The 23,350-nt window shown below is 35.7% G+C and overlaps 1 protein-coding gene across 12 annotated transcripts in view; it reads right to left on the bottom strand.

Moving 5' to 3' along the window:
* LOC144971330 (uncharacterized) overlaps positions 1-23,350 on the bottom strand; it is an 87,805-nt gene that overhangs the window by 7,958 nt on the left and 56,497 nt on the right. Inside the window, exons 3-4 of one of the 12 annotated variants that reach the window (XR_013645117.1) lie at positions 17,709-22,616; positions 14,665-17,193 (exon numbers count right to left, since the gene is read on the bottom strand). The exons of 2 other annotated variants lie outside the window; for them this stretch is intronic. Coding sequence is in view for 8 of the 10 variants with exons in the window: in XM_078912017.1 (XP_078768143.1) it covers positions 19,291-19,862 (572 nt within the window). In the remaining 2 variants the exon portion in view is untranslated. 9 more of the 12 variants (XR_013645116.1, XM_078912020.1, XM_078912035.1 and 6 more) reach the window with 9 other exon arrangements.

The raw sequence follows: 23,350 nt of genomic DNA, 5'->3' as shown, positions 1-23,350 counted from the left end.
CAGGATTCCATTGAAATATTTTCAAAAGGAGAAATAGTTTGCTTGAAATAAAAGCGTATTATTTGTTAAGGGTATGATCTGTATTGAATCAAAGTCTTGAAAGACGCAACTAGTTTTAGGAAAAAGAGAAGTGAAAAACGTAGCTGACAGTCCAAATAAAGGTGAGTAAGTAACCAGACTTCTCAATGGCATTAATTTGGTAAAGACACTCAACATCTCTTTCAAGCGAGTCAGAGACACTTTTAGGATGAATTCAATGTTACAAAGACACGAAAATTGTGTTTGGAAGGTTATAACCAGAAACTGCAAATGAAACACCGAAGTCCAAATAAAAGGGTGCAATCCTGAGACCCCTAACGTTTCTGATTTATATTAACGATCTACCTGACATGGTCAACTCAACTGCCACTGTTGATTTGGGAGGCTAAGTCCACCAAAGACCCACCATAGAGAAGAATGCTAAATTAAGCAAGTAATGAAGGAATATATTTTTTGCACCCAATTTTTCAAAAATTCACAAATTTCAACTTCGTGTTGACTCCATAACGTCATGTAATTTTCCCTTGATCAAATTGATTTTCTAGTAGAATTAACTTCCTCAACTAGACACTGATTTAACCCCAGTAAAAGTGAATAAAAGTCAGTAGTCATGCTGAAAATCGTATGTAATCATATATTTGAAATGAACTATGGTTCTTGTTTTGATCTCTTTTATCTGTGATTTGACATTGACAAAATGAGTCTCTAAAATGTCTAAGATTATGAATGGCCCATTTGAGGCAATCAGACAAAAACAGATGAGTGGAAATGAAAACTGTGGAATATATCATAGCATTTGGTCAACACTAATATATAATTGTTTTTGTTTGTTTTTAAGGGTTTTACGGCGCTTGCAACACATTAAGGTCATATCAGCACCAGTAAAAAGGAAGAAAATGGGATAGTAAAAAGTTCTAGAATTACAATTAAATATGAGCATGCTCAGTGTAAGTACACCATGCACGTGACAAGCCTGAAATTTGGCATGGACATGCACTACTTCATCATTTTAGAAAAAGTCACCAAATTTCAGGTCTCTGCGTCAAAAATTGACAGTTTAACGGTTTTAAAAAAAGCATACCCCTGGGTACTTTTGCCCCCCAGGGATGAAAATCGGGTTTAAAAACAAAGACGGATCGTAATAGAATCTGGAATAGTTTTCTCCTAACAATGTCACATAATAAATGAGAGCAGAAACATTTTCGAGTCGTTTCTCAAAGAGGAATGGCCTCCAATGAACCTCGACTTTAATCCAATGGATTACAGCACTTGGTCATTGGTGGTTCATAAGGTTGGTACAACATTTTACAGAGAAGCAAAGTTAAAATAGTAATTCAAAATGCATGGGATCGCTCACTATTCGCGGCCATTAGAAAATAAATTGTTTATGGGGGGGGGGGGGGGGGGGGGGGGGGGGGGGGGGGGGATACCAAGGAACAGTCGTAAAGCAAATTGAAGGATAGAACAGATCACATCACAATTTGAGAATTAGCATCTAACGTCCAAATTCTTCAATTGGCATTTGTGCGGTATGTTTATTGAAACAATCGTGGAATATAAAATTTTGAACATATTTTCTTGAAAATGTATAGATCTATGTAGTTCCATAAATTTTAATGAATAGGATTGATTATGGTAAAATGTCAGACTTGCATTACTTGCATAATTCATAGTCTTTCGGCTGCAGGCTTCTCAACTTCTCCGGGGTTTTTTTTTTCACGAAACCGATATATTAAAAATCTTTTAAAATTTATTGCATATAGTGGAGAAAGAGAAATACACACACACACACACACACACAGACACACACACACACACACAGATATATATATATATATATATATATATATATATATATATATATATATATATAGAGAGAGAGAGAGAGAGAGAGAGATAGAGAGAGAGAGAGAGAGAGAGAGAGAGAGCGAGAGAGAATCTCCTTTTTAAAATTACAAATTTGGGAGCCGGTATTGGTGTAAGATGACGGAAAGCTATGTATGAAACAATTCCAGACAGAGAACATGAGTTGAAACAACAAGAACCTATCAATATAAGTATCTGGTTAGAATTTTTTCCAAACAGCTCAACATTTGTTTTTGAGTTTTTAAGGGTTTTACGGCGCTTGCAACACATTAAGGTCATATCAGCGCCAGTAAAAAGGAAGAAAATGGGATAGTACAAAGTTCTAGAATTACAATTAAAGCACCCAAGAGAATGTAAGACAAAGGGGAACTGGGAACAAATAGGGATCAGATGTAGATTCCACCAATGTACTTAGCTTGAGATCACCTATAAGACTCATCCGGACACAAGCACAAAATCCAACAAAGAGGAATACACTCAAATGCTAACATTATACATTCAAAATAACAAATATAAAAAAATAACAGAGAGATGATTTACAAGGAAAAAATATCATCTCCCAAAACAATAACTATGCATTTGACTGTTTCCCTCCCAGCTAGGACTCCGGCCAGGGCCAGGACAAAACCAAGTAATCTCATTCCAAGAAAAAGACAGAAAGCATGTTGGAAAACAGATATAAGGGGATAGAAGACACAGTTTGTAATCCCCCCCCCCCCCCCCTGCCTACTAAACAGCTCAACATCTCCGCAAAATGCGCACAAAATGCATTGTGATGTTAAAAATCTTTAAAAATTGAGTTTCATACACATCGTTTCAGACATAAATAACCCCACACACCTGTCTACCTCCCTTAGAAAGAGATCCCAAGTGAGGCTTGGGTAAAAACCAAATGGCATCATTCCAGAACAGTAAACCAGAACAACAAGACCATGACGATAGACACATTGGAAAGTGGCACAACAATTAAACTCCCCGGACCCAAGGGAATTCAAGAACCCCCGCTCGTGAAGAATAAAATGTGACGAGGAATTATTTTTTTAAAGTTAATTTTCCATTACACTTAGAAAATAAAACATAAATGTTGGCTATCGTAAAGATAAATTAGATAAACTTGGGTAACAATATAATTTGAATCATCTCATATCTACAACCAGGAATAATTTGCAAATTGCAAGAGGAGGAAGCTATTTTTTAAAAGAAAAAAAAAAAGACATCTAACAGTCGGCCAGCATCTGAGTTAATGGCTTGTCAAACTCGTTCACCTTGAACATGGACTGAAAGTCACATTATCATGCATGAAGAGAGATGAGATGTTATAGGGAGTATGGGATATAACATACTATAGCTTAACTACACCAAAATATCGTCAGAAGAGATGTAGATCCGAGCGGGCTCATCAAGGGGAAAAATGCAATAAAATGAAAGTACGATTTTTAACTAGAGCATTTATACAGGACAATATCCACTAAACGTGCTCAAGGCGCTTTACAGGGGGTCTCTAGTCAACAGCATAACATGTAGGACGAGACATGCCCCTTGTTAAGCGATATTACAAGTTTTGCGAACAGGGACAAGGCTGTTAACGGCTAGGTACCACTTTTACACCTGAGTACGGTGAGAGAATGTGAGTAAAGAGCCTTTTCCAAGGACTCAACTATGCGCCGCGTTTCGGACCCTGGCTCTTCCGATCCGAAAGCGAAAGTCAAACAACACAGTCGGTTTTGTCGTCAAATAGTTTGACACTCGCTTTTGACATGTAAGTCACTGATTTGAGTCCTGTTGTGCGCAAAGTTGAGTCCCTGGAAAATACATTCTCTCACCTACTCAAAGAGTAAAATGAATACGTGACTGGTAATAGACATGTCTAACTATTGTAGAAGCGTCAGTCTCATCCTAGCCTGTAGGTTAACTGTTGATGATGCATTGGGACCATTAGTAAAGCGTTTTGAGCACATTTAAAGGCTATAGCGCTAAATAATAAAAAAAAAACAAAACAAAAAAACAAAAACTAACAAAACTAACGTTTTTAGTGATAATTTGAGGATTACAAAGTTAATGGTTTTATCAAATAACAGGATATTTTAATGTTCCTTGAAGAAATTTCTTAGTCATTTAAGCACCAGTAAAAAGGAAGTTGACAGACAATCAAAAGGTCACTGTATCTGAGCGTAACCTTCGTTATCTTATAGCCCGACACTATGACTTGTCTTTTGACGTCATTTTATAGATTAGCCCACTCACTGCCTAGTGAGTTACGTGAGTCGTGCTCAAGGAAACCAATTGGTTGCGCGATTGAGCACAGCTCAAAATTTGATTCATTTAGTGTGTTATAGACTTTTGTCTTTTGACATGTTTGACAAAAAGAAAAAAAAATGAAAATACTACCACACACCCCCCCCCCCCCCCCCCCCCCCCCCCCCCCTTATTTTTTTTTCAAGCCAAGCACCCAGGCAAGGCAGAGGGCACTAAAAGTTATCTCATGTTAAGACATGGACGGAAAGCAAAATGGAAGGGAATGCAATGCATCCGGATGGTTTGTTTTCAGGGGTTTTACGGCGCTTGTGACACTTTTAGGTCATTTCAGCACTAGAAAAAAGGAAAATGCTAGAGGAAAATTGTAGATATAAAGTAAAAAGAACCGATGAAAAAGGAAGGAAAGGGGGACTGGTTCGAATAGGGAACAGAAGATTCCACGAGTTGTCCATCGATGTGCCTATTTTGACATCCTCTAAAAGCCCATCAAGGTACAAGCAAAGCTTTTATATTGAGTAATAACCCATTAAACGTGCTCAAAGCGCTTTACAAAGGGTCCATGAAAAACAGCAACACGAAACAGAACGAAACACGACGCTTGTTAGGCGATAATACATTTTTGTTCCGACAGAGACAACGCTGTTAACGGCCAAGTACTCATTTTACACCCGAGTACAGTGAGAGAACGTGAGTAAAGAGTCTTTTCCAAGGACTCAACTATGCGCCGAGTGAGGTTAGAATCCAGGACGTTCCGATCCAAAAGCGAGTGTCATATCACAAGACCACAGAGCCGCACAGCATGACTTAACATGTAGGACGAGACTTGACCCCTGTGAAGGATACACTCAAATGTTTACAAAGTACAATAAACAATAAGCACTATTCAAAACGAATACGTAATCATAATAAAACATAACAGGAACAGAAATATGATTACCACGGAAAAAAATATCTCAAAAACAAAGGTACGGTGCCTTTGATGGTCTCCCTCCCAGATAAGGATCCCCTTCAGGAAAAGGAAAAATAACTGAGCAATGTAAATCCAGAAAAAAGACGGGGATTAACATGGATAGGGAAAACAGATTAATTAAGAATAAGAGGATAGGCAAGTCATAGGGCAAAGTCAAATAGTCTCATCTTGAGACACAGATGGAAAGCAAAATGGAAGGGAATGCATAAAGGAAGATAAAAGTAAAAAGCAAAAGTGATCTCTAAAGTCCAAAGACCAATAAGAAAGATTAGATCTAAACAAAAATCAAATCAATTGTGGTGCTTTATTTCGTAATCATTTTTATTGAGGTTCACAAATGCAAACAACAAAACAAAGCACATGGTAATAAGACATATCAATAACAAACTCACATTGATACATGAGCAACGTTTCAAATTTCAAAAATATTGTAAGGATAATATGCAAAATAAATGCCCAGAAGATTCGAAATCGAAAATAGAGTTGAATTGAAATTTACATTTTTCAGGTCATAATAATTATAATAATACGGTAACAATAATAATAATAATAATAATAATAATAATAATAATATAATAATAATAATAATAATAATAATAATAATAATAATAATAATAATAACAATAACAATAATAATAATAATAATAATAATAATAATAATAATAATAATAATAATAATAATAATAATAATAATAATAATAATAATATTATAATAATAATAATAATAATAATAAATGATTATATGATGAACGATTGAAGTAGATTTTTATTGAGTTTTATTTACAAAGGGGGGGGGGGGGGGGGGGGGGGGATTCTTTTCTTTTATTAATTTTTCTTTTCAAATCACTACTATCTATTTTTAAAAGTATTACGTTGCTTGTGACAAAGTCATATTGATGCTATGCGTTTAGCCAAGATGATTACAACATCCGTCAGCCGGATATAACGTACCAAAACACAAAACTGTCTGTAACCTTGAACGTTTATAGTCTGAATGATAGATTTAAGCAGAACTACTCATAAAAAGGGCTGAATATCAAATAATAATAATAATAATAATACACATTTATATAGCGCTCATTCTCGTGTAAAACACAAGCTCTGGGCACTTTACAATATAAATATCAATTTTAAGTGAAAAAATAAAAAAATAAAATAATAACAACAATAACAATTCATAGCCAAATCAAGGATTCATATAGAGTCAAGAAAAACAAATACAGTAAAAATGTGTCTTGAGATTCTTTTTAAAAGTAGGTAAAGACTTGCACTCCCTCAGACCACGTGGTAGTTCATTCCAAATCTTGGGGCCGAAACAAGCAAACGATCTATCACCAAATTTTGTTCTTGATCTTTTTTCCGAAATTTTCGTTTGGTCATTACATGATCTTAAAGTGTAATTTTCAAATTTACACATGACCACGTGATCTGTGAGATATGCCGGTGCTATACCAGCCAAACACTTATAAACAAGACACGCTGCTTTGTAATATGTGCGCTTTTCAATGGGCAACCAGTGGAGAGAGGCCAACAAAGGGGTTGCATGATCAAATTTTTTTTTGCCAAAAACTAATCTTGCTGCACTGTTTTGCAGTAGTTGCAATTGTTTAATAGAAGCCTGAGGCAAGTTGACAAGCAGCGAGTTACAATAGTCTAGTTTCGAAAAAATGAGGGAAACAACCAATGTTTTACATGTTCCAATTGCAATATACTGACGGATCGAACTGATTTTCTTCAATTGAAAGTATAAAGATTTACAGAGAGCAGAAATGTGAGCTGACATTTTCATTTCTGAATCAAAATAGACACCCAAATTTTTCACAGTCTTTGAAACTTTGATCTTTTCACCCCCAATCAACACCTCAAGACCATCATTCACCTTCAACTGCCCTCTATTTCCCACAATCATCACTTCTGTTTTTGACTCATTCATTTTCAACTTGTTTGCATCCATCCACTCTTTCACATCCGTCACACATTCTTCCACACGTTTCACAATATTTTCGAGATTTTTAGTTTTATCAGTAGCATAAAGTTGCGTATCATCTGCATAGAGATGATAGCGCAGCCCATGACCAGTGATGACATTAGATAATGGAGAAGTATACAAAACAAAAAGAATTGGACCCAAAACAGAGCCTTGAGGAACACCAAAAGACAATGTATGTTGACGAGAAAGTTTATCTAAAATCATAACCTGTTGCTTTCTGCCATCTAAATAAGATTCAAACCACTGCAAGACAGTCCCAGACAAGCCAAAGGTTATATTAAGTCGTTTAATGAGAATACCGTGATCAATAGTATCAAAGAGCTGAGTGACGTCAATTTCGCTCGTTCTATGACGCCAGGTAAAAAGGAAGGCAAAAGGATGGTCAAAAGGTTATATAACATATCCTCCCTAAAGCGCTCACACTCTAAAGTACATCCCTGAAGTACCCGTGAATGTCACGTTTTATGTTTGTTTTGTTTTTAAGGGTTTTACGGCGCTTGCAACACATTTAGGTTATATCAGCGCCAGTAAGATGGAAGAAAATCGGATAGTAGAAAGTTCTAGAATTACAATTGAAGCACCCAAGAGAAAGGAAGACAAAGGATAACTGGGAACAAATATTGTTTGTTTGTTGTTTTTAAGGGTTTTACGGCGCTTGCAACACATTTAGGTTATATCAATATCAGCGCCAGTAAAAAGGAAGAAAACGGAATAGTAAAAAGTTCTAGAATTACAATTAAAGCACCCAAGAGAAAGTAAGACAAAGGGGAATGGGAACAAATAGGGATCCGATGTAGATTCCAAGAGCATATCATCAATGTACTTAGTTTGAAATCACCCAGAAGTCTCATCCGGACACAAGCACAAAATCCAACAAAAAGGAATACACTCAAATGCTTACATTATACATTAAAAATAACAAATATAATAATACATAACAGGGAGATGATTTACAAGGAAAAAAATATCATCTCCCAAAACAATAACTATGCATTTGACTGTTTCCCTCTCAGTAAGGCCAATATGCCGGGGCCAGGACAAAACTAAGTAATCTCATTCCAAGACTAAGACAGAAAGCAAGTTGGAAAACAGATGTAGGGGGATAGAAGACACAGTAAGTACCACCCTGCCCACTATGGGAGGTCAATGTCACGTTTTAGTGTTTGTTTTAAGGGTTTTACGGGGCTTGCGACACACTTCTAGAAATACAATTAAAGCACCCATTAAAGGGTAACACAGAGGGAAAATGGTACAAAAAAGGAACAGTTTTAGATTCCAAGAGCAAACCACCAATGTACTTCGTTTGAGGTCATCTTAAAAGTCTTATCCAGACACCAGCACAGGATCCCACTAAGAGGAATACACTCAAATGTTTACAAGATATGTTCAAAACAAAATAATAATAACTATGTAGCCTACCATTATATTTTAACAGAGAGATGATTTACAAGAAGAAAAAAATTATCATCTCCAAAATCTAACACCATACATTTGACTGTTTCCCTCCCAGCCAAGGACACAAGCAAATACAGGTTGATCGAAGACACAGCAAGTGACCTCCTGCTCACAATGGGAGTTTTAAAGACCCCACCCATCGTTAGTGTCATCAAAGTTTAATAACAATAATATTAATAATACATTATTAATGAGAAGAAGAAGAAAAATGATGATGATGATGTTGATGATGATGATGATGATGATGATGATGATGATGATGATGATGATGATGATGATGATAATAACAATAATAATAATCATCATCATCATCATTCTTCTTATCATAATCATAATCATAATAATAATAATCATCATCATCATCACCATAATAATCAGTCATAACAAAATAATAATAATAAAAATAATAATAAAAATAATAATAATAATAATAATAATAATAATAATAATAATAATAATAATAATATATAATAATAATAATAATAATAATAATAATAATAACAATAATAATAATCTAGAGTTAGTCCTTACTTATATCTCCATGTCCACGCATATTATGAGAGCTACTTCATCTTTGTTCCTGTCTGTATGTCTCTTTTACATTGAAGAATATGTTGAGTAAACTCGACGTGTGATTTAGCCAAATGAAGGCAAGTTGGGCACGGAAATAGCTTGTGTACGATCTTCAGATGACTCTGAAGATGATGCTTACGTTTGGACCGAATGTCACAAATCGGACAAACAAACTTCCTCTCTCCGTGGTCTTTGAGGTGGCTACTCAGACCAGAGTGAGTGAAGAACACCTTTTCACACAAATTACATTGAAAGGGCATTTTTTCCCGATGGCATCCGGCCAGGTGTTTATGATAATCGGATTTGGTCCATAAATACTGTGGACAGAATTGACACTTGACAAAATGGTTAAAATCACCGTGTAACTCTGATGTATCATATCTTGAATCGACTGAAAAGCCCGGATGAGCTGTACTCGACGTTGCTGTTAAGTCATGACGGAAACGGCTTTGTTGATATGAAGATGGTAAGAATGCGGTCCCAGTGCCTTCTGAATGCTCATCTGTGTAAAATATATGCACAAAGGAAATTATTATTGTTTCATTTAACACTGACCTAGCTGTTAATATTTTTGACTTTGTTAATCAGCTTAGTTTTTAGAAAACTTCTCAGTCGATTTCAACAAATTGTTTACTTGTTTATGAGAGTTAACCAGCGCTTGCGACTCTCCAGGACCACCTAAGCGTCAGGTAAAAGCAAGAGAATAACACCGGGCGGATCAAACTAGATATTATGTTATTTTTATAGGTTTTGAGCCCTTGTGTCAATGTTACAATGTTACAGCGTCATTTCAGTGATTGTAAGACCGGCAAAAAAAAAAGGCTGATTAGCTCCTAAGAGAAAAGAGATCAGAAGAAGATCCAAGAGCAAACTGCCTGAAAAATCCTACACGTCCGAAACTGACAAGGCCAGGATCTCCGACAAAAGAGGAACACACTCAAATGTTCACAAAATACATATAATACATTGCAATTTCAAAAACCTGCACATTCAATACCAAATGATTCACACAAGATGCATCTCCAAGAAAAAGAAACATTCAGCTAAAAAAATAAAGATGTCAAACAAAGACCGGAAGAACAAAGATCCAACGCTTACATACAAGGGACAGCAAATTTAAAGACATAAAAGAGAAAAAGGGAAAAAAGTCGACCTTCCCCTTTTAGATTTAAACAAAATTATACATATTTCTCAAAAGGCAAGAGATAATATAAATATATTATATTAACGAAATGATGTTTCATAAAGCAAGCATGGAAGATAAGCCAAAGGATAACTTTATCAATATATAGTTGTTTTGTATTTTCATTTTCAATATTTTTAACATTTCTATATGCTTGATTGCAAAACCAATGTTAAGCGTATTTTCATTCTTCTCAAAGATGATATAATACAATGTAATACTGACATCCAAAAATACAGGGTTTTAAAAAACACAAACACACGCGTGCACACACAAACACACACACACACACACACACACACATATATATATACACACAAACATTAATAAATTTTAAAAATCACTATATATTTCAATATCATTTCAGACCCAAAAAATCAATTATCTGACTGTCTTGCTCCTAGCTAATGACTCATGGGAAGGCCCAAGCAAAACCGAATGGTACCATTAATACCAAGAACTCAATAAGACGCATGGAGGTGGACGGGGCAACAGATATGAGATGGAAAATAAAAGATAGAAAGTGACATCCCTAAAAACCAATGGCAAGCAAGGGTTGCCCATCCGTGATTGGGAGGCTCACATCAAGCTGCAACGTGCACTCTTTTCAAATGTCTTCGTAAATTGTACCTATTCATGAATTTGGCATTGCATATCTGACAATAAAATTTCTGGCCTTCGTGATCCTTTGTATGCCGTTTAAAACCAGATAGCGTGAAGAAACCCTTGTCACATAACGAACATTGGTAAGGACTTTCCTCTTTGTGTGACATTGACATGTGTTGCAGATATGCTGGTCTTGAGCTAAATCCAATATGACAGGTAAAACAACCATAAACGGAAACAGCATCACCCTCTCCTTTAGAAATATTCATGCTGACGTTGCTGGAGTAATTTTCTGACGACGATGAAGATTGGACGAACCGTTCAACAGTGGCAGAATGGCTTAAAGGAAGTGTGGTGATACGACCAGCTGACGATGCCCGACTTGCAGATTGTTCTGAAAGAAGAGCGGAATAAGACGAAATTGGTGACCTGTGCAAATGTCTAGTTAATCATGATTATAAAAAAAGTAATGACAACATCATGAGTCCTGCCAAAGAGTTCTTTTCTGTATACCAATACCAACACACAGTAAATTATGATTGCTCAAATCTTCCTCTGTTTGAGAGTAGTAAGAGCAGTTAAGACAGGGAATCATGTGATGTGTCATTTTGATGTGTCTCCGAAGATGGTAATTCCTTTTGAATTTCGTAAAACAAATTTGACATGTGAATTTTCGTTCTCCGTGATCCGATAAGTGCCTTCTATAACTTGGCTCATAAAAAAATGTTTTGTTGCAAATATCGCATTGAAATGGTCCTTCTTGCTGATCTGCTTGATATGTCGTTGGGGTATTGTCGAGTTGGAGTCCCACTGAGTGTGAAGTATGGTTTGAAGTCAAAGAAGACTTGCTTGAGGAAAATTTGGGAAATTGGACTAAAGTGGGACGATCAATAGATGCATTTGCATCCTGCACGGAACCTGTGTGAAACAAGAGAAATCAGAATTGGTAAACGATCTCAGTAATAACAAAATCAATAAAGCCAACATTACAAGTGTATGGTATAAGTATAAGCACAAATCAAATTGAGAGAAAGCAAATATGTAAATACATATTCAAAAACTCCAGTTGTGTGACTTTTAAGTTGCTTCACTACAACTTAGCGTATGTTTCCGAAATTCTTCTTCGGTTTTGGAGTAATGTGAACATCTGAAGCAGGGATGAAGCTTGTGTACAGTTTTTATATGTTTCTTGAGGTTGTGGCTTCTATTGGATTGTTTCCCACAAACTTGACACACAAATCTTGGACCATTTTTATGATCTTTCATATGACTTCTGAAGCTACCGTAATTCACAAATACTTTTTCGCAAATATTGCAATGGAAAGGTACTTCATCTCTATGGTGCGTTGCAAGATGCTGTTGGTAGACAATTCTATACACAAAGCGCATTGAACAAAATTGGCAACTATATAAAGCTAATTCATCTAAATAATTTCCACTGCTGTCTCTTGAAGTACCAGAAGACTCTCTCGTTGGAAAACGATTGCCCTGAATTGAAGAATCATTTGGCAATAATGGTGTGTAACCCACAGACGAGGTGTCGCCGGCTGGTGAAAATTCAGAAAGTTGCATTTCAGGATGAAATGATGGGGTAGCTCGAATACGTTCTTTATCTGCATGGAACAAAGAAGACAACATTGATGACGTGAGATGTGGGATGCACAGAGACATTCGAATTATTAAGTCAGTCTATGATCATATATTTAAACAGGAAAAGGAGTTTCAGTTTTGTTTTTAACCTTTAAACCCCAATGAATTGGCTGCAAGAAAAAAAAAACTGGAAAAATTAAGAATCCTGTAGTCCAGAGGCTATAAATGATGCAAACCTGAAATTTTACGGCACAAAACCCAACTATTGAAATTTAAGTACGCAATATTTCAATTCAAGAAAATATGTGGAAAAAAAGTGAAATTCACGCATGTTTAAACAAACACTGTAATTTTGACATATATCGACCATTTGGGACGTGATAGTCAAATTTAGATGTAATCTGTTGATCCTCCATTTTGCTTCATGACTATGGGTAACTAGCCTTTTTTTTTCTCCATGATTCAATTAATGTTCTCCTGTCTTGAATGGTGATTTTGCTGCCATGCATTTTGAATTGATTCTTTTTAACTCTGTGTCCGTGTAAATCGTTGTGCGGGTCGTATTATAAACCATAGCCCTATTGGACATAAGTAACCAATGCTTTAGTCCACTGGATTCAAGTCTGGACTCATTTGAGGTCATTCATTTTTAGAAATAAATCGAATGTCATTTTCTCTTTGTTAGACGGAAACAGAGAATAAAAAGTCACCGGGTCAGTGCCAAACAAGAACCAATTGACACGACACCCTCTGCCTGGCCGAGAGAGAGAGGACAGCGAGCGGTCGCACAAACGACTGATTGGTACTAAGTTTGATGGGACAGGCACCGGTGTTAGATAAAGATCTGAACAAGTGTGTATTAAAGGCGCCAGACAAAGCAAGAAAAAAAAAGAGAAAAAAAACACCCCAAAAAATCAGTCTACAGGTAATGGTAGCACGTCTGACCGGTAATCAGAAGGTCAGAAGTTCGATCCCCAGTCGAGGTAGACTAAATATTGGGGGTGTTTTGTTTTTTTTCTTGTATTTTTCTTTCTTGCTTTGTCTGGCACCTTTCATACACATTTTTCAGGTCTTTAAGTTTGAAAGCCATATTTTTGTGTTGCTGGATAGCTCAGTCGGTTGTGCGACCGCTCTGTCCTCTCTCTCTCTCTCCCTCTCGGCCAGGAGGAGGGTGTCGTGTCAATTGGATCCTGAGTTTGGCACTGAGCCCGTGACTTTTTGTTCTCTGTTTTCATCTGGCACTTCTCCATACCCTATTTTTCTCTTTGGGAAATGGTATGGGAATGATACCAAACTTCTGAAGCTACCGTAATTCACAAATACTTTTTCGCAAATATTGCAATGGAAAGGTACTTCATCTATATGGTGAGTTGCAAGATGCTGTTGGTAGACAATTCTAGTAATGGTAGTGTTTCTTTTTTTTTTAAATTTTTTAGGCACATGCAGTTTAAACATGTTGCAAGCGCACATTATAACATTTCAATGTCCTATCGATCACTATCATTGACCGAAGCTCTGTTACAGTTATAGCCTGAGAAACACATAATTTAACTTTTAAAAAGGTCACTCACTAAATCATATTATAGGATGCGAGAAAAAAGAAAGAAAGAAAAAAAAATGGAAAAGTGTGACGCTGTTTCAATTCAAAGTAGAAATCAGAACCATCGGAAATTTTACAAGCTACATACACAAAACACTTTTAGTTAATATTTGCTAAGTTAAATTAAAAATCCTTTATTGGTTAAGAAACTATGCCGGTTATACCAACACTCGTTCTCGCACCCTATAATATGATTTATTTAGTGACCTTTTTAAAAGTTAAATTATGCTTAAGCCCAGCTGCCTCACAAGGACAGAAAGAAGAAAATTGGATAGTAAAAATTTCTAGAATTACAATTAAAGCACCCAAGAAAAAGTAAAATCTGGTTCAAAAAGGGAACATATGTAGATTCCAAGAGCATACCATCAATGTACTTAGTTTCAGATCATCTTAAATGTTTCATCCTGACAAAAGCACATATCCCCACTAAAAAAAGGAACACACTCAAAAAGATAAAAGTTATAAAATAATATGATCACACGAGCAGCAGCGAGCAACCCCACACAGTCTACAAAGAATAATATTAACACATAGCGTTTATTTTGTTTGTTTATTTTTAAAACGATAATAGAGCATACAAAATTATATAGTCATCAACGTCATCATCAACATCTGTTTTTTTGTTTTTGTTTTTAATGGTTTTACGGCGCTTGCAACACATTAAGGTCATATCAGCGCCAGTAAAAAGGAAGAAAATGGGATAGTAAAAAGTTCTAGAATTACAATTAAAGCACCCAAGAAAAAGTAAGACAAAGGGGAACTAGGAACAAATAGGGATCAGATGTAGATTCCAAGAGAACACTATCATGTACTTAGTTTGAGATCACCTATAAGTCTCATCTGGACACAAGCACAAAATCCAACAAAGAGGAACACACTCAAATGTTTACACTATACATTAAAAATGACAAATATAATAATACATAACAGAAAGATGATTTACAAAGAAAAAAATATCATCTCCCAAAACAATAACTATGCATTTGACTGTTTCCCTCCCAGCCAGGACTCCAACCAGGGCCAGGACAAAACCAAGTAATCTCATTCCAAGACAAGGACAGAAAACAAGTTGGAAAACAGATATAAGGGGATAGAAGACACAGTATGTACCTCCCTGCCCACTATGGGAGGTCAGGATCCCCACCCAGTCATCAACATCGTCGTCGTCGTTTTGTTGTTTTGTTTTTAAGGGCTTCACGGTGCTCGTGACACATTGAGGTCATTTCAGCGCCAGTAAAAAGGAAGAAAATAGGATAGTCAAAAAATTATAGATTTACAATTGAATGCACACGAGAAAAAATAAGACAAAGGGGAAGGGTTGTTGTTTGTTTTTTAAGGGTTTTACGACGATTGCAACACATTAAGGTCACATCAGCGGCAGTAAAAAGCAAGAAAATGAGATAGTAAAAAGTTCTAGAATTACAATTAAAGTACCCAAAAAAAGGTAGGAAAAAGGGGAATTGGTTCAAATAGGAAACAGAAATAGATTCCAAGAGCACACTCTATCAAAGTACTTAGTTTGAGATCACCTAAAATTCTCATCCAGACACAAGCGAAGGTCCCCACTAAAAGGAATACACTCAGACTCAGATGTTTACAAATCATTTGTAAAATGTAAACAAAACATAATTATATATAATGCACAACCGCGAGATTATCTATAAGGGAAAAAAAATGATCTCCCAAAATTAACAATACATTTGACTCTTTCCCTCTCGGCGAGTGTATCAGTATCAGGCCAGGGCCAGGACAAAACCAAGTAATCTCATTCCAAGACAAAGACAGAAAGCAATTGAAAAACAGATAGAGGGGAATAGAAGACAAGTACATCCCGGCCCGCTATGGGAGGTCAGAAACCCCACCCAGGAATTATTTATTTTACTTTTGTTCTTATGTTTTTTGTTGTTTTTTTTTTTGTTTTTAAGGGTTTTACGGCGCTTGCAACACATTTAGGTCATATCAGCGCCAGTAAAAAGGAAGAAAATGGGTAGTAAAAAGTTCTAGAATTACAATTAAAGCACCCAAGAAAAAGTAAGACAAAGGGGAACTAGGAAGAAATAGGGATCAGATGTAGATTCCAAGAGCATACCACCAATGTACTTAGTTTGAGATCACCTATAAAGTCTCATCCGGACACAAGCACATAATCCAACGAAGAGGAATACACTCAAATGCTTACACTATACATTAAAAATAACATATAATCATACATAACAGAGAGATGATTTACAAGGAAAAAAAATATCATCTCCCAAAACAATAACTATGCATTTGACTGTTTCCCTCCCAGCCAGGACCCCAATCAGGGCCAGGACAAAACCAAGTAACCTCATTCCAAGACAAAGACAGAAAGCATGTTGGAAAACATATCAGGGGATAGAAGACAGTATGTACCTCCCTGACCGCTATGGGAGGTCAGGATCCCCACCCAGGTTTTGTTCTTATCTGTGGATATGGTTCACATTCCTACAAATAATTTTAGGGAAAGAGTGTTTACCTCCTCCCTAAATTATCTATTTCTACACCTTTTTTCCAAACATCTGCTGTGAAATGTTTTAGATTGTGATACTAAATTAATTAAATCAATTAGCAAAATTAAATCAATAAGCAAATTAATTTTTATTCTATATAGCCTACATATTATCTATATCTATATATCAATATAATATTCACTTTATTGAATGTGATAGATACATTTTTTTAAAAAAACTTATTTTGAGGTATTTCTAGGCTATTTAATGCTGATTTCTGGGTATTTTTTAAAATATCAATACTTTGAGATCGCCTAGAAGTCTCAACCAGACACCAGCACAAGATCCCACTAATAGGAATACACTCAAATCTTTACAAATCATAATTTAAAAAGCACATGTTAAAAATAAAAAGAACAATACATAACAGAGAGATACAAGTAAAAAAATTATATCATCTAGCGAAGTTATAATTAACATCGGACTGTTTCGACCCTGACCAGGGTCAGGACAAAACTAAGTAATCTAATTCCAAGATAAAGAAAGAAAGCAATTGGAAAACAGATACAGGGGGATAGAAGACACAGCCAGTACCTCCCTGCCCACTAAGGAAGGTCGTTTGTTTTGTTTTTAAGGGTTTTACGGCGCTTGCAACACATTTAGGTTATATCAGCGCCAGTAAAAAGGAAGAAAATGGGATAGTAAAAAGTTATAGAATTACAATTAAAGCACCCAAGAGAAAGGAAGACAAAGGGGAACTGGGAACAAATAGGGATCAGATGCAGATTCAAAGAGCAAACCATCAATGTACTTAGTTTGAGATCACCTATAAGTCTCATCCGGACACAAGCACAAAATCCAACAAAGAGGAATACACTCAAATGCTTACATTATACATTTAAAATAACAAACATAATAATACATAACAGAGAGATGATTTACAAGGAAAAAAATATCATCTCCCAAAACAATAACTATGCATTTGACTGTTTCCCTCCCAGCTAGGACTCAGGCCAGGGCCAGGACAAAACCAAGTAATCTCTTTCCAAGACAAAGACAGAAAGCAAGTTGGAAAACAGATACAGGGGGATAGAAGACACAGCCAGTACCTCCCTGCCCACTAAGGAAGGTCGGGAACCCCACCTATATACATATTTGTGATCCATCACCCCAACGTGGAATTATGTCAGGATTCATAAAATGCAGTAAAATGATTTTTTGTTTGAAATTTACAATAATTTGTTGGGTTTTTTTTTTTTTCTAATGAATGCTCTTTCGAAAACTAATTTCAAGAATGTAATTATAGTGATTTTGACTTTAAATTCAATTTCCAGAATCAACTTCGTTCCTGACATAATACCGTTTCGAACCAGTGGGTCACATCATTAAATATACATATTTATTATTAATATCATGTAAAGGTAGATAACTTAAAATATCATCTCCCAAACAATACATAATTATTAATGACATGTTCAAGGAGAGATAACTTACAATCGCAACTCCCAAACTATACATAATCATTATTAAATGCACAGGGAGATAACTCACAATATCGTCTCCCAAACTATACAAAATCATTATTAACATGTAAAGGGAGATGACTTACAATATCACCTCCCAAACTATACAAACTTATTATCAACATGGAAAGGGAAAGAACAAACAATATCATCTCCCAAACTATAACATAGTAATTAATGAAGTGTACAGGGAAATTATTTAAAATACCATCTCGTCTAATGGACATAATTATTAATATCATACACTGGCAGGTGACCTACAATATTTGTTTTTGTTTTTAATGGTTTTATGGCGCTTGCTACAACACATTTAGGTTATATCGGCGCCAGTAAAAAGGAAGAAAATGGGATAGTAAAAAGGTCTAGAATTACAAATAAAGCACCCAAGAAAAAGTAAGACATAGGGGAACTGGGAACAAATAGGGATCAGATGTAGATTCCAAGAGCACACTATCAAAGTACTTTGTTTTGTTTTTGTTTTTAAGGGTCTTACGGCGCTTGCAACACATTAAGGTCATATAAGCGCCAGTAAAAAGGAACAAAATGGGATAGTAAAAAGTTCTAGAATTATAATTAAAGCACAAAAGAGAAGGTGAGACAAAGGGGAATTGGTTCAAATACTGTAAAGTGGTAAAGATTTAGATTCCAAGAGCACACCGTCAAAGTACTTAGTTTGAGATCACCTAAAAGTCTCATCCAGACACAAGCACAGGTCCGAACTAAGAGGAATCCACTCAAATGTTTACAAATCATATAATATAATATGTAAACTAAACATAATACAATGCATAACAGAGAGATGATTTACAAGGAAAAAAATATCATCTCCCAAAACTAACTATACATTTGACTGCATCCCTCCCAGCCATGGTATCAGGCCAGGGCCAGGACAAAACCAAGTAATCTCATTCCAAGACAAAGACAGAGAGCATATTGGAAAACAGATATAGGGGGATAGAAGACAGTATGTACCTCCCTGCCCACTACGGGAGGACCTACAATATAATCCCACCTCTCCCCAATAAAATCAGAAAAAGACAAAACACAAACGCTCCAGCAAATTAAAGCAATCAAAACAGCAAGAAAATATCTTTTTTTAAAATGAGGACATCATTAAACTGACAAAGGAAAATGTAAATATGATCAAATCGACAAATATCACGTTGATTCATGTGACTTTGTAATTTGTTTGTTTACAAGTTATTACATGTTCACGGAACTCTTCTTCATTTTTAAAGTTGTATGGACATTTTGGGCAGGGGAGAAGCTTGTGCATAGTTTTTATATGTTTCTTAAGGTCATGTTTCCTTCCAATTTGCTTCATACAAATTTGGCAAACAAATCTTGAACGGTTATAATGATCATTCATGTGACTTCTGAAACTACTAACATGGAGAAAAACTTTTTCACACATATCGCATTGGTAAGGGACTTCACCTCTGTGCTGTTTTGCAAGATGCCTATAGAGTTCTGTCTTAGCAACAAAGCTCATCTGACAAAATGGGCATTGGTGTTGTGACTTCAATGATGGATCAATTGAATTATTCCCACTTATGTCCATTGGTTTATAAAAAGAAGCAGTTCCAGTTTGAGTTTCAAAACTGGAGTCAAATGGTGAAGACGAAATATTTGTCAGTGTTGAAGTATGACTCTCAGACCAAGAGCTGTCAGCAGTTGATGACAAATTGGTAAATGATGTTCCAGAGCGAAATGATGGAGTGATCCGTAAGTGCCCCTTATCTGCATGGAACAAAGAAGACAACATTGTTGGCATGAGATATGTATGCACTGAGGTGCAAAAATATTGTAAAAGAGGGGAAGATCAATGTTTCAAAAAGCTTCCAAATCTTGTACGATTTCAACTGAGAACAATCATTCATGAATGGAATGATATTTTAAATTGACTTGAATTGGAACACAGACAGCCTTATATGAATTATACTTTTCTTTTTACCTCCTGAAACTGAAATATTCACTGTATTATTGAACAACCCTGTCATTGATTAACAACATAATACATACAATCTGACCATGTTATGTTCTGCTTACAGCCTATCACAGTCATTCAATTCTGTAATTAAGAGTCACTTAAGAGTCACTTAAAATAATGCCACCTAGATAAAAATGAAAATAAAAGCGTGGAAAAAAATTATCATTTTACCAACAACAAAAAATTAAAAGCGAAGGGGAAAAAATCATTTTCAGCTTACTAAACAAAGACAAGAGACATTGGATAATGTAAAGAGTATTAACATGTGCAAACTGAGATGAAATTTGATAATGCAGGCAGACTAAAAGATGTTCAAAGCTATTACCCTTGATAAAGAAAAATATTGCGCAATATCCACTTAAAGTGCTCAACGCGCTTTATTTTAGTTTTTAGGCGTTTTATGGCACTTGTGACACTAAAGGCAAGTCATTTCAGTACCAGTAAAAAGGAAGATGAAAGAGGAAAGTTGTAGAAATTAAAAGAAATGAAGAAGAGCGAAGACAAAGAAGAAAAGAAAGGAAAAGAAGAAGATTCCATGAGCAATCCACCCACTTGCAAATTTTGACATTAGCTGTAAAAGTGCCATCCAGATAAAAGTAAAGGATCCGGCCATGTAGGATATATTCAAATATTTATAGAGTACAATATACCATATACAGTAATCAAAACTAATTAAAATCATAATAGAACATAACAGTAACGGAGAGATGATTTACAAGGAAAAAAATATCATCTCCCAAAAAAGTACAATACATTTGACTATCTTCCTCCCAGCTAAGGAAACTTGCTAGTAAACAAACAATCTAAATCCAGAACAAAGCAGAGAGCAACATGGAAAGGAAAAACAAATATAGGGGACAGAAGACACGGCAAGTGACCTTCTGCCCACAAAGGGAAGTCAGAAGACCCCACCCAATCAAAGTACTTTACAAGGGATCCCTTGCCAACAGCAACACTGAACATTTTGGACGGAGACAAATGCTGTTAACAGCCAGGTACACATCTTATCTCCGAGAACAGTGAGAGAATACAAGCAAAGGGCCTTTTCCAAGGACACAACTATGCACAACTCAATCGGGATTTGAACCCTGGACCTGACAGTGAGTGTCACACATCTAGACTACATGGCCACTAAATTTTTAAATAGCTCAAATACCTTAAAAACATATGCAATTATAAGCCAAATCAACAAAAAAAACAGGCAAAATGATTCTTTTGTAAAATTAAATAACTTTTTCAGAATTTACAGCTGCTCATATTGCTTTTGTTGCAAAAAAGCACATGGTTGTTGAATTCTTCCTGAGTTTTTGAATAATGAGAACAAGTCAAACAAGGAAACAAGCCATGGATAAACTTCACATGTCTACGGAGAACAAAATTCCTTGCAAATTTCTTATCACAAATCGGACACACATATTTGCGCTCTCCATGATCTGATTTATGTCTTTTCCAACTCTCCTTGTAAAGAAAGACCTTATCACAAATATCACAATGGAAAGGTGCTTCCTGTCGATGCAAGTCTGAAAGGTGTTGCTGGTATGACATCCTTGTCACAAAAGTCTTCGGACAAAAGCTGCACTGGGTAAGAAGACCATCATTGTGGAGAAAATCCTCTTTGTTCCAAAATCTACCACCAGAATTATCAGAGGCATTCTGAAGAGCAGAGTTGTGCGGAAATTGGTATTGGCCAGTATGAAAAGTGTTCCTTCCAATCATTTGTTTATCTGCGTAGAATAAGAAGACAGTATTGATGGTATTAAATAATGCATACTAAAAGTGTATACATTTCTATTTTTGTGTGAAACATGATATTTGCTTTGTTTCATTCTTATTAATATTAATGAAAGAGATTGGGCCTAAATTAAAGTCAACCTTATGATATATGAACGTCTTGCATGTCTTTTTTGGAAAATGACACAATTAAGGGAGATCTTCATTTCACTGAACCATAGGGTATCATTGAGGTTGATAAATACAGAAAACAAGACAATAAAAACAAAACAAACTTCGAAATCAAAATGTACATTTTGTCATTTAGATTCATTTAGAACAGTTTAAAATGTGTTTGTTGAATTCCTGTTCTGATTTGGAAAAATGAGAGCAATTAAGACAAGGTATGAGCCCATGAGTATTTTTAATATGTCTCCGGAGATCGTAGTTCCTCTTGAATTTTTTGTCACAAATCTGACAGATATATCTACGTTCTCCATGGTCATCAGTGTGTCGTTTCAAACTTTCCTTGTACAGAAAAACTTTGTCACACAGATCACAATGATAAGGTGCCTCCTTGTGGTGCACTATTGAAATATGTCTATGATATTCTTGATTGGATATAAATGCCATTTCACAAAAGACACAATGAACATTGAAAGGTCCTGTTTGATGATCTCCAAAGTAACTTCCACAAGAAAACTCTGATCTGCCTACAAAGCTTGATGAAGAGGCCTGGCCAAACGATGAGGCAGGATATGAAGACAATTTCTCAGTCCCAATGAGAAGTTTATCTGTATGGAACAAGAAGACAGTTTGGATGGCTTAAGTTGTGTAAGCGATTCTATATGAAATACATGCATTCATTACTATTACACATTTTTAAAGACATGACAACTACTTTGAACTCTCTCTCTCTCTCTCTCTCTCTCTCTTTCTCTCTCTCTCTCTCTCTCTCTCTCTCTCTCTCTTTCTCTCTCTCTCTCTCTCTCTGTGTGTGTGTACTGACAATATCTTCGACAAATAACACTTTGGAAATGAACAAAAGTTTTTCAGCTATTATTTTTGCAAATTCGGATATGCTGGTTAAATTCTAGCTCAGTTTTTGATATATGAGAACAATCCAGGCAAGGAATCAGATTGTGAATATTTTTGATGTGTTGACGAAGATGATAACTCCTTTTGAATTTCTTGTCACAAAACTGACATGCATATCTACGTCCTCCGTGGTCCTCAGTGTGTCGTTTCAAACTTTCCTTGTACAGAAAAACTTTGTCACACATGTTGCAATGATAAGGTGTTTCCTGACGATGCAATTCTGAGAGGTGTTTATGATAATCGAGTTTGGAGACAAATGCCATCGGACAAAACATACAATGAACATTGAAGGCTTCCGTTTGACTTTCTCCAAAGTAACTTCCATATGAGAATTCAGATGTGGCCACATGGCTTGAAGATGACGAGGTCTGGTCAGCTGATCTGGATTGAAATGAAGGCATTTCTCTAGTCCTGATGAGTTGTTTATCTG

This window comes from Berghia stephanieae, chromosome 4 (genome assembly GCF_034508935.2).
Source record: "Berghia stephanieae isolate SIO BIC M18660-M18661 chromosome 4, UCSD_Bste_1.3, whole genome shotgun sequence".
Lineage (NCBI taxonomy): Eukaryota > Metazoa > Mollusca > Gastropoda > Nudibranchia > Aeolidiidae > Berghia > Berghia stephanieae.
This window is presented reverse-complemented; position numbering and strand designations above follow the sequence as displayed.